We start from the raw sequence: 12,987 nt of genomic DNA on the forward strand, positions 1-12,987 counted from the left end.
CGACTTCCAACGCCTGACGCCAGTTTGTGTGTAGTCCAGTGTATTCTGAGCCCAGTGTTTAGGCTTTAAAAGGGGATGCGAGGGGGATAATAAAAAATAAAATCAGTAAGCTTGGAATGCAGACATCAAGCTGACTCGGCATGTTCCTTCATAGGTACAAGTAACAATGGTTATAGCTATGACACAAGGGGTGGGGGGGTGTTTCTTTTTCTCGTTTCATTTTTGTTAACGGCTGGGCCCTAGGGCTCCCTGCGAGGCTATTCAGATTTTTTCTTCACCACTCCGGGAACCTTCTCTTGGATCCTGCAGAAGGGGGGGGGGGAAGCAGAGAGAAAGGAAGACTGCTCAATAGGGTAACAAGTTAGTCCCAAACACTGATGGCTCCTTTTCGTTGAGAGGGAGCGGAAGAGAGCACAACGGTGTGCGATGCACTGACAACTGCATTCGGTGCCCATGTGTTTCCCAGGAACAATTCAAGGCGCTAGTTTTGACCATACAAGCCCTAAATGGTTGTGTGTCCCACTACATCTGAGTGTTTCTACTTCCGTGCAAACCTTCCCACTCTTAAGGCCTTGCGTGGACTCTCGTCCAAGGCAGATGCAATAATAGTATCCACCAGAAGCAGGGCCTTCTCAGTAGCTGCCCCAAACACAGTGCAATCTGCCTCCCCCTTGGACGCTTATCACCTCCCCCTGCTTTTTACTGAAAGGATGTGAAGAATTCTAAAAAAATCCCTCCAGACATCTGGACTGGAGTTTAATCTTACATCTCCTCTCTTCCATAATGTTTATGACTGATGACAAAGTTTTACGATATGGTGTTTTATTGCTTTAATTATTTTGTGAACCACCTAGACAGCCTTTTTGCTAAAAAGCAGCAAGCAGTAGATGCTGAACTCCCTTCCTGCAGTCTGTTTGGCTCAAGTAGCCACGTCACAACTTTCAACGCACTCAAATTCAAAGCAGAAATCCAAAAGTGCAGGTCTCAAAAACAGACAGGAGTCCAACCTTGACCGTGCCTTTTGTTGTGTGCGTGACAATTTTGATTCAATGCTAAATCACTCTATAAATGCTAAGGGCACATTTATAGTGTTCGGTTAAGCAGCAAAGGATCTGACCTGCTGCAGGGCTTGGGGATTAATGGAGTGGAGGGAGGAAACAGGAAGAGCTGGTGACCACCCCGGGGGCCCTCAGAAGCCAGGGGAGGCTATATAAAGCCAGATGTGGCTACAAAAAAAATTGCCCACCCCTGCCCTGCCTTCTTTCTTGAAAGCGCAGAGGTGGACAAAATTTTCGGCCGGGGAGTGGGGGTGGTTTACGTCTCAATCTCTGCCCGTTTTTGAAGGCTCTGAGTTGGATTCTGGCTCTTTCAGTTTTCAGCCAGCATCCAACCAAGTGTCCTCACAAGTGGGCAGAGGCTGAGGGATGCCCCCCTTGCTCATTTGTTAGTGGCTATGAACAGCCAAGTGATTTCCACCTACCATCCCACCGTTTCCCAACTTGTACATCCCGACCCGGAAGTATGTCACCACCTTTTTGCAGCACATTTGGACTTGCGGGTTGCCATTCCAAGAGCCAGTGCTTCTTATCAATGGTTAAGCCAGGAGTGCCAAACATGCAGCCTGGGGTGGGGGAGGATCCAGCCCCTTGAGAGCCCTTATCTGGCCCATGAGCCAACTGCTACCCTCCTCTCCTGATATGGGCTGGCGATCCCTCTGCGGGTTCCCCAGCCAAGTCAGCCACCCCTCTAGTCCTGAGGTGTCAATGATCAAAGACAGTTAAATAAAAAAAAAAATACTATAAGAGTAGTAATTAGATGGTATTATCAACAAACAATGTTATTCGTTGAACTGTCTTCTAACTTATTTTTTAAAGGGCACCTTTTAATATTTCCATTCCTTTTGTATTGTGCCTTTTTATGCCAATAAAGGAATGATTGATTGATTGACTATAAGAGTGTTATTGTTTTAAGCATGTCTGTATTTTAAATAAAAAACAACGTAAAATTTTTTTTTTATGAATTGGCTTTGTCTTCTATAGTTTGTATCTCAGGTGCCTGGCATTAAAACTTTGTAAACATGGCCTGGCCCAACCAAGTGACGTTTATGTCATATCCGGCCCTCGTAACAAATGGGTTCGACACCCCTAGAATCATAGAGTTGAAAGGGACCACCAGGGTCATCTAGTCCAACCCCCTGCACAATGCAGGAAATTCACAACTACCTCCCCCACACACCCCCAGTGACCAGAAGATGGCCAAGATGCCCTCCCTCTCATCATCTGCCTAAGGTCATAGAATCAGCATTGCTGACAGATGGCCATCTAACCTCTTCTTAAAAACCTCCATGGAAGGAGAGCTCACCACCTCCCGAGGAAGCCTGTTCCACTGAGGGACCGCTCTAACTGTTAGAAAATTCTTCCTAATGTCTAGACAGAAATTTTAACCCGTTGGTTCTGATCCGACCTTCTGGGGCAACAGAAAACCACTCGGATTCATCCTCTATATGACAGCCCTTCAAGTACTTGAAGATGGTTATCATGTCCCCTCTCAGTCTTCTCCTCTTCAGGCTAAAAATGCCCAGCTCCTTCAACCTTTCCTCACAGGACTTGGTCTCCAGACCCTCACCATCTTCCTTGCCCTCCTCTGGACACGTTCCAGCTTGTCTACATTTTTCTGAAATTGCAGTGCCCAAAACTGAACACAATACTCTAGGTGAGGTCTAACCAGAGCAAAGTGATACCATCACTTTGCATGATCTGGGATTAAACAGTTTGAGGGGCTAGATGGAAAGCTTCTGGGGGCCGGATGTAGGCCCCCCCCACCAGTAATTTGCCCACCTCTGCAGCAGAGCGGTGAGACTGGAGGCCAAGGCGATAAAACAGGGCTACAGGGCAAAGCACACCCCTGGGAGCGCTCTGAAAAATTGTTAGAAGGGTCCCAGTGAAGTCAGAAGCCCAGGGTTTAAAAGAAGAAGTTAGAAAGATTCTCACGGGGATCTAAGGCCCGGCCACACAACATGAACTCTGTGCAGAGATGGAGCACTCCAATTAATGCCTCCCCCCCACACACGCACAGCCGCTGTCTCCTTATAGCAACCTGCTTACTCACAGCGGCTCATCCCACACACATTGGGAAATTTGTACCCATCCCTATGGCAAGCCTCTCCCTCAGAGCATTAGGCGGATCTAACTGAAGGTTACCGAAGTAACCCTGGAGGTCCCTTCCGACTCTACGATTCAATGACGTTACAGAAGGCACAAAAAGGGCAGCGGTCAAAATACGGTAAACCTTGAATGTGGGCTGTCAGGAGACCGCAGAAGGACACCCGTGCCCTAGCAGGAAGTTCACACTCGGGGCTTACGGAGACTTACTTTGTAACCACCGACTTGATGTGGTCCCGGCCGATTCCGACGTAGTGGTCGATCTGGGTCTGAGGGCAAACGAACAAACAGCCAATGAGGGAGCAAAAAAAAGGGACCCAAGAAAGAAGATTTGAGTCATCTGGGGTTAAACAGTTTGAGGGGCTAGATGGAAAGCTTCCGTGAGCACCCAGCTTGCTGGGGGTAAAGGTAAGATGACTGGGGAAGGTACTGGCAAACCACCCCATAAAAACAAAGTCTGCCTAGGAAACGTCAGGATGTGACGGCACCCCATGGGTCAGGAATGGCCCGGTGCTGGCACGAGGGACTTTTACCCATTTTTTTAAAGGAAGGAGCATGACGTTATCGTAGCAAAAGGGGTGTGCACAAGCTGTCAAGCTCATACCTGGGTACCATCTCCCCTTCCTCCAGGGCACAGGAAGCTGCCTCTTCCACTGAACCAGACCACTGGGCCCCACCCAGGTCAGTATCTGTCTACTCAGGACAGGGCAGTGCAGAGGCTCTCCAGGATTCCCAGTAGAGGGGTCTTTCACATCACCTTTAAACTGGAGATGCCGGGGGATTGAACCTGGGACCTTCTGCATGCCGAGCAGAGGCTCTGCCTCTGAGCTCAGCCTCTGAGGAGATGCTCTGCCTCTGGTTCCCAAGCACAGACCGTCATCTAGATATTCCACCATTTCGAAAAACACCAATATCCAGCTAATAGTCAAATGACCACATTCACGTTAAATTCCACTACATATTTCCATCTAGCAGATGATGTTTGAAGGGGTATCTAGATGACTGTCTGTGCTTAGGACCATTTTTGTGAAGCCAGAATTATGCTCATTTGAATGGCCACCAGGAGCTTGTGGGGCTTGCTGGGAAGAGGACTTAGGAGTCCCCTGTGCAAGAACCGGGTCATTCCTGACCCATGGGGTGATGTCACATCCCGACCAATACTAGGCAGACTTTGTTTACGGGGTGGTTTGCCAGTGCCTTCCCCAGTTGTTTACGCTTTACCTCTAGCAAGCTGGGTACTCATTTTACCGACCTTGGATAGATGGAAGGCTGAGTCAACCTTGAGCCGGCTACCTGAAACCGACTCCCGTCAGGATCGAACTCAGGTCGTGAGCAGAGCTTGGACTGCAGTACTGCAGCTGGCCACTCTGACTTACCAATGCATTAACAGCAAGTGTAATCTTTGGAGCGATTGGGAAGAAGTACTCCTTGGACGTTTGCATTTTGATTTTTGTGTGTGTGTGTACAATATGGACCTATTTGGTATGTTTTTGTGTAATTATGTGTGACAACACTCTACACTGTTATTTATGATAGCAAAATCAAATAAGTATCATTCACCTTGTATTTCTCGTAAACAACCGGTAGGCTGAAAACCAGCAACTCCGCTGGGGGAAAAAAAAAAAGACAGGTCAAGACACTTCACAAGGGTAACCGGGACAGGCACGCTGGGTGGGGTCGATTGGACCAAATGCAAAGCACAAGGACACGTTTGTAACCCGGAGGCGTTCCTGCAGATTGCAGCATCTCCACGGCCCTGGGAGGCTTCTTAGCAACCCCTTAAAATAAGTGAGTGTGAGGGAGAATTTGGGACATGGAATTGCACATAATAAATGCCGGAGCGAATAAGATCTGCTCACCTACCTTTTTTGGCTTCTCTTTTCCAAAAAGAACAATGGCTGAATACTTCTTCAACTTGGCCCATCCCTCCCAGTGCAGAGCCTTTAGGTTAGCCAGATTAAACACATTCCCATCAGCTATAGTTTCTGGCAGATATCGGGGTATTCCCCAGAACAAAATATTTTGCAACTGACAGCTGAGAGAACCAGAATCAGTAGAGCACATTCTTCTATATCGCCCCCTGTATTATAAACAATGTCTAGAACTAATTAACCCTCACATTATGCTCTTAAAAAATCCAACATATGATGGCATCACACTTTTATTAGCGGACACGACAGCTGTTGCTTCCGAACAGGTGGCAGATTTTCTGACAATTGTTATTAAAAATAAAAAACAAGGGGGTAAGGAAATAAATAAATAAAACCAACTCAGTCAAATTTATAGATACTGGGTACCAATAAATAAAAGGGCGCTGGTGTTAGTTGGTGTTGGCTGTGGTTCTTATCTGTTGTCCTGAAGAATGTATTATTACAGTGTTTAAACAAGAGTTTTAATTTGATAGTCATGTTTTTGTTATATCGTTGTATGTGAGACCCTTCTGAGCGAGATGGAGTACATGTGTGCGAGCTTGTTATCATTATTATCATGCCAATGAAGGTGACTGAAACTGAAATAAGTGACTGCCTGACGCCCTTCGAGGCCCGTACTGGATTGCCGTCGCCAAAACAGCCCACCGCAGGTTGGCGCGGGGCTACCTGGCCAAAGAAACGGCGGCCATCTCTTACCGAGGATGAGGAGGGTGATCCCGTTAAAAAGGGCCCCGACATACGTCATCAGCCACATGACGACCGCCAGCTGCAAGCAAAGAAGAAGAGTTGGTTTTTATACCCCACTTTTCTCTACCATAAAGAGTCTCAGTGAAGCTTATAATCGCCTTCCCTTCCCCTCCCTGCAACAGACACCTTGTGAGGTAGGTGGGGCAGAGAGAGCTGTGACTAGCCCAAGGTCACCCAGCAGGCTTCATGTGTAGGAGTGGGGAATCAAACCTGGTTCTCCGGATCAGAGTCCACCGCTCCAAACCACCACACCACGTTAGCTCTCAATGAGAGGAGTCGGACTGTTGGCGGGAATCCCAGGCAGTGCAAGGGGCTGCTTGGTGCCGACATGAAAGCAAGACTGCAGGTCACTCCAGGACTGGAAAGTGCTGTAAACCTCTCGACTTGGTGCCGAGAAAGCTGCAGTGATGCAGAGCTGGATGGCAGCTTCTGGGAATGGCAATCCTCACCTTTCACTCCAGGGGATTAACGGCCACCTTTTATCCCTCACCCACCTTCATCCTTCTCCTGTCTGCTCAGGGCCTTCCATTTCCCCCTTTTCCTTTTGGCCATCCCTTCCTTGCTGCCTTGAACATATGAAGCTGCCTTATACTGAATCAGACCCTTGGTGCATCAAAGTCCGTATTGTCTACTCTGACTGGCAGCAGCTCACCAGGGTCTCAAGTCTTTCACATCACCTACTTGCCTGGTCCCTTTAACTGGAGATGCAGGGGTTTGAACCTGGGACCTTCTGCAGGCCAAAAAACATGCACATGAAGCTGCCTTATACTGAATCAGACCCTTGGTCCATCAAAGTCAGTAGTGTCTACTCTGACTGGCAGCAGCTCACCAGGGTCTCAGGCAGGGGTCTTTCACATCACCTACTTGCCTGGTCCCTTTAACTGGAGATACCGGGGATTGAACCTGGGGCCTCCTGCAAATCAAGCAGATGCTCTACCACTGAGCCACGGCCCCTCCCCCTGGCTCTCCAGGGTCTCAGGCAGAGGTCTTTCCCATCACCGACTTGCCTAGTCCCTTTAACTGGAGATGCTGGGGATTGAACCTGGGCCCTTCTGCATGCCATGAGCAGCTTCCTGGTAAGGCTCGGTCAATTCATTAAAAACATTTCCCATCCTACCTTATCAGTAAAACATACAAGGTGATGTTACTAATGCTATCCAGTTTGTACAAGTCAAGTTAGATTTCAGTCAAGCAGCACAGAGTCCAACAAGATTTCTATGGTATAAGCTTTTAGAGAGTCAAAGTTTTCTTTATTGATACCAAGTTGTGTGTGTGTGTGTGAGAGAACAGAACCAACAGCAAACACAACAAAATATCAGCAACAGAAGACCTGCCTGAATCACATAGTCAAAGCCCGGGTAAACAGAACGGATTTCCCCTGGCACCTAAAAAAGGTAAAGCATGTGGGCAGCTAGTTGAATCTGGAGGGGGAACAAGGCAGTTATTACCAGGGTGCCACCACACAAAAGGCCTTTTCTCCGGTTAACCACCTGCCTAACCTCTGAATGCAAACGAAGAAGGGTCTCAGCGGATGATCTTAACTAGCAGGCTGGTTCAGCGCATGCACTTCCTGTCGAGCAATAAGACAACAGCTTCCACCCTCTGAACAGTGGGGAAACTCTGGAAGGCAAGGGGCCTGCTGTTTTCACTGAGGTGTTCCCTTGCCATGATGCCATTTAGGGCCCTGCTGCGTCGCTTGCTTAGATTAATAAGAGTGCCCCGGCCCAACACTGACCTTCAGCGAATCCACCAAGTCCTCCACCAGGAAGAGGCGCATGACGAGTTTCAGGGCATGGTTGATGTGCACCATGGCGGCGCTCATGTAGTTGTGGAAAGTCTCTGAGGAGAGTGCGACGTCCACATCTAGGTAGGTTCTGGGAAGGGGGGGAACAGTACTGTTTAAAAACTGAGCCATCAGACTGCATGAAGCCAACAGGGCTGTACACATGAAGCTGCCTTATACTGAATCAGACCCTTGGTCCATCCAAGTCAGAATTGTCTACTCAGACTGGCAGCGGCTCTCCAGGGTCTCAGGTAGAGGTCTTTCACATCACCTACTCGCCTAGTCCCTTTAACTGGAGATGCCGGAGACTGAACCTGGGGACCTTCTACATGCCAAGAAGATGCTCTACCACTGAGCCACGGCCCCCCCCTTCTGTGGGCTGGACCACAGTGATGGTCTTTAGTCCTTGATCCACAGACTGCTGTTGACTGGCTTCCAGAAAAGCCAAGGTGAGAAGGATGCTGACAGAATGGGGGTCAAGCAGAAGAGCACTGAAGCGTATTTTAAAAAAACCAGTACTCATCACATGTTTCTTTTGCCCCTCTTCCACAGAGATCAAGGTGGCATATACACGGTCATCTTCCTACTGCGCCCTCAAAACAACCCTGAGAGGTAGGCTCATCTGAGTTAAAGTGATGGCCCTACAGTCACCCAGTGAGCTTCAGGACAATATGGGTAGAGTTTTGCACCCAGGCTTCCCAATAACGAACATGGAGGCTCCATTTAGCTATCATGACTAACGGCTGTTGACACATCCGGCCTCTTAAATCTGTTTAAGAGCCGTCTTAGGTCAAAGATTTGACTGAATTGAACATACAACACAACACAACACAAGCCTTTATTGGCATATAAAAAGGAATATTCAACTCAAATGTATTTATTTGAATTGAATATAAGACATGAATGAGTTTAGGATAGATTTCTATAAATGTTCGACTACTAAGGCTTAGATGAGATGCGTTTATATGACCAAACCTGAATAGAATTAAGGACTGAATCTAATATATGAGATTTATGTTGAGGATGTGAATATACAGACTTATTGCATTGAGCATGGATCTGTGTTGAAATGTTACTTTCCCTCTTCCCCCATTTCCCCCACTTTCCCTTCCCAATTTCTTTTCTGTACCCTCATTATAATTTTTTTTTAAGAGCCGTCTTAGCTAGTGGCCTTCATTCCATCTTGTGGCATTTGGTTCTATGGGTTAACACCATGTTGGGGAATTCACGAGGGCTTTCAGATGAGAAAGCCCAGTTTACAGAAAGGGGAACCAGGGACGAGAGATGCCTCAGCGGCCCGTGAGGCAGGAATGCCGCTCACAGTTCCGGCACAGTTCCCACTGCCGACCGGAGCCCACTCACTTGAATGGATGCCCCTCTTCGGACTTCTGTACGGCCTGGATGACGGACTTGTAGACCCGGAAGCTGATGGTGACGGAGAGGAGCGCCAGGATGAGGTACGAGACGACGCTGATGACGCTGAAGGCGGCCAAGGAGAGCAGCAGGATCAGGGTGGTGCTGAAGACCAGGCCCGTCTTCTTCACGTCCCGCCAGAAGACCAGATCGCGCACTGCCAGAGAGGAAGAACAAATGGGAGGGCCTGTGAGCAGTCGCAGGAAAGTGTATGAAATGCGACACGGTGGAAGATCTGCACGGCTGATAGGATGCCTACCAAACACCGATGAGCGTTCTGCAGACGTCCAAAGCCAAACTGAGCTTTTTCCCTCCCGGCAGAGGAAACCTTTCTGGGTGACTCATTTCCCTCGCAACACAGAAGACCATGCCTTTGCTCCGGAATAAACACAAAATCACTAATGCCAGTGATAGAAAAAGAGCAAGAGTCCAGTAGTACCTTAAAGACTAACAAAATTTCTGGCAGGGTATGAGCTTCCGTGAGCCACAGCTCACTTCTTCAGATATCTGAAGAGGTGAGCTGTGGCTCACGAAAGCTCATACCCTGCCAGAAATTTTATTAAGTCTTTAAGGTGCTACTGGACTCTTGCTCTTTTTTATTGCTAGTGACACGGCTACCCATCGTGATCTAATGCCAGTGAGTCAGCTTTTGTGACAGGCAAAGGGAGGATGAAGAAACCCCGTGCCCTATTCTTTGGAATTTTCTCCTGTGCTTGAAAAGGGATGGTTCCTTGGCGCCAAGACAAGGAGACTATCCTATACATTACACAAAATAAAATGGGAGGTGTCTACATCGTACCACTTCAGACTACCTGGGTGGGGACATCATATTTTACTACCCCCGCCCCCAATAATATAGAAAACATAATATTTTTACTACCACCACAATAAAATACACCCATGAAGATGCCTATTGCTCAGACCACTGGTCAAACAAGGTCAGTATTATCTACCCAGACTGGCAGCAGCTCTCCAGGGTCTCAGGCAGAGTTCACATCCTCTGCTGCCTGTTCCTCAGGCGGAGATGCTGGAGTCTGATCATGGGATCCTCAGCATGTCAAGCAGATGCTCTACAACTGAGCGGCAGCCCCTCCCCTTGAATGTAGAATCACAGAATCACAGAGTTGGAAGGGGCCACCAAGGTCATCTAGTCCAACCCCCTGCACAATGCAGGAAATTCCAAACTATCTCCCCCCCCACACACACACAGTGACCCACTTCTCCATGCCCAGAAGATGGCCAAGATGCCCTCCCTCTCATGATCTGCCTCAGGTAATAGAATCAGCATTGCTGACAGATGGCCATCTAGCCTCTGCTTAAAAACCTCCACGGAAGGAGAGCTCACCACCTCCCGAGGAAGCCTGTTCCACTGAGGAACCGCTCTCACTGTTAGAAAATTCTCCCTAATGTCTACACGGAAACTCTTCTGATTTAATTTCAACCCGTTGGTTCTGGTCCGACCTTCTGGGGAAACAGAAAACAACTCGGCTCCATCCTCTATATGACAGCCCTTCAAGTACTTGAAATCGGGCCTGCTACACCTGTCACCCGCTGCCATGCAAGCGGGGCAACCATTTCTATACAGATTCCAACGAGGCTCAAGAAATCACAGAGAGGCTTTTATTAGCTCCTCCCCACACTGCCACTGCCCCTCTCCTGATAGCCTATTACCCACCTGCCACGCCAAAAGAACGCAAGCAACCTGCACCGGGCTGTGAGGTTTGTGTGCGATACCTAGCCGTCTCGAGAAAGAGGGCGCTGTCGTCCCAAGCCAAGGACAAACGGAGCATTGTTTACTCACCGTGAATGCTCCTTCTCTTCTGAGGCGAAGGCGTCTTGGATTAGCGGGTTATTTCCTTGCATCATCCGGGTAGGCAGGACTAAGATCTTGAACTTCCTGTCTGCCCGTTGGCGGGAAATAGCCTGCAATATCTCAGTTCAAACTTGCAAAGCTACCAACAGACAGGAACGAACGAAGCTCCTTGATAACAACACATGACCAACACACATAACGATGAAAACCAAAAATCAACTGTGCCGGGCGGGCAAGACGCCTTCGCCTCAGAAGAGAAGGAGCATTCACGGTGAGTAAACAATGCTCCGTTCTCCTACTGAGGCTCCAGCGTCTTGGATTAGCGGGACCTCCAGGAGCTCTGAAATGGGAGGGAAGGCACTCTATTCCACTACATGCTGCAAGACCCTACGACCAAAGGCAGCTTGGGCCGAGGACCATGTGTTTATCTTATAGTGCTTTACAAACGTAGAAACTGACGACCAGGTAGCGGCCCTGCAAATCTCCTCAACTGGGGCTTGATGGTCAAAGGCCGCTGAGGTAGCCGCGCTACGTAAAGAGTGCGCTGTAATACCTTCAGGAACAGAGATCCCAGAGGCCTTGTAGGCCTGAACAATGCAAAGTCTAAGGGTTCTGCTGATAGCCGAAGCCGACATCCGCATTCCCTTCCTTGGATTGCTAATTCCAATAAACAAGAAGTCTGATAAACGGAATTGCTGTGTTCTTTCAATATAAATGTGAAGAGCCCTACGCACATCTAACTTATGCCAGGATCTTTCTACAGAATTTGATGGGTTAGGGCAAAAGGAAGGGAGGTTTATTTCCTGTCTCCTATGAAACTGGGAATTAACCTTAGGAGAGAAGGTAGGATCTGGAATTAAGACCACCTTATCCTTATGGAAGGTGCATAGACCCTTGCGAATTGAAAGGGCTCTGATCTCTGATACCCTTCTGGCAGACGTAATAGAAACTAAAAACAGAACCTTCATGCGAAGAAATTTAACGTGGACCGATCTTAGCGGTTCAAACGGGGCCTTGGTAAGGGCATTGAGTACCAAATTGAGACTCCAGGAAGGGAATCTATGAGCAACAGGAGGTTGTGTTTGACTGACTCCTTTTAAAAAGGCGAGAATGTGCTGGTGCCTTGCTGTGGGAACACCCTCTAGCACAGGGATAACAGTGGAAATGGCCGCTATTTGTCTTCTTAGGGTGGAAGCAGAGAGCTTGAGCCTAAGACCTTCCTGTAAAAATTCAAGAATGTGTTGAACCTCTGGTTGCAGAGGATCCACTTTTTTACGCTTGGCCCAACGAACGAAGGCTTTCCAAGAGGTGTTATAAATGCGCCTTGTTGAGGGCTTACGTGCTTCAATTATGGTGTCTACCACGTCCTTAGAGTACCCTTTCTCTAAAAGGTGTCCCCTCTCAAGCGCCAGGCGGTCAAAGAGAACCACTGGGGGTCTGCATGTACCAGTGGACCTTGGCGCAACGTGCCCCATTGAGTCGGAATTGGCCATGGTTTCTGAACAGACATTTGACGCAGGGTGGCAAACCAAGGACGTCGAGGCCAGAAGGGGGCTATTAAGATAACCTGGGCATGCTCCTGCCTGACTTTCCTCAGGACCTTGGGAAGAATGGGAAGGGGGGGAAAGGCATAGAGCAGGCCCTGAGGCCAAGGACTTAGAAGGGCGTCTACGCCTTCGGCTGCTGGATGGTAGAATCTGGTGAAGAACCTGCTTACCTTGCAGTTTTCTGCGGTAGCGAATAAGTCTACCAGAGGTTCTCCGAAGATAGTAGTAACCTGCGAGAAGGCCGCTTGGTCTAAGGACCATTCCCCTTCGTCTGCGAACTGCCTGCTTAGGCTGTCCGCTTGAAGGTTCAGCACACCCCTGATGTGCTCCGCCCGAATGGATTTGACGTTTGTTTGTGCCCAGGAAAAAATTTGAACTGCCTCCCGATGAAGGGAGGAGGATCGAGAGCCTCCCTGTTTGTTTAGATAGGCTTTCGTGGCAATATTGTCGGTCCGAATTAAGACATGTTGACCTCTGATGAGGGGGGCGAAGGTCATGAGAGCTAACTTTACAGCCCTTAGTTCCAGAATATTGATGTGTAAGGAGGCTTCCCCTTTGGACCATTTGCTCTGGGTTGAGTGAGACAACAGGG

At 48.6% G+C, this 12,987-nt stretch overlaps 1 protein-coding gene across 2 annotated transcripts in view; it reads right to left on the reverse strand.

Annotated features, from left to right (window-relative positions):
- Window positions 1–251: 251 nt before the first annotated feature.
- The window catches only part of RTN3 (reticulon 3), a 50,909-nt gene continuing 38,173 nt past the window's right edge, over window positions 252–12,987 (reverse strand). For both annotated transcript variants that reach the window (XM_056852549.1, XM_056852548.1), the window contains exons 4-9: window positions 8,985–9,192; window positions 7,575–7,713; window positions 5,789–5,858; window positions 4,722–4,768; window positions 3,372–3,430; window positions 252–303 (exon numbers count right to left, since the gene is read on the reverse strand). In XM_056852549.1, coding sequence (XP_056708527.1) covers window positions 258–303; window positions 3,372–3,430; window positions 4,722–4,768; window positions 5,789–5,858; window positions 7,575–7,713; window positions 8,985–9,192 — 569 coding nt within the window. In that variant the 3' untranslated portion in view covers window positions 252–257. The remainder of the gene's footprint in view (window positions 304–3,371; window positions 3,431–4,721; window positions 4,769–5,788; window positions 5,859–7,574; window positions 7,714–8,984; window positions 9,193–12,987) is intronic.

Source organism: Euleptes europaea, chromosome 7 (genome assembly GCF_029931775.1).
Source record: "Euleptes europaea isolate rEulEur1 chromosome 7, rEulEur1.hap1, whole genome shotgun sequence".
In the NCBI taxonomy this organism is placed as follows: domain Eukaryota; kingdom Metazoa; phylum Chordata; class Lepidosauria; order Squamata; family Sphaerodactylidae; genus Euleptes; species Euleptes europaea.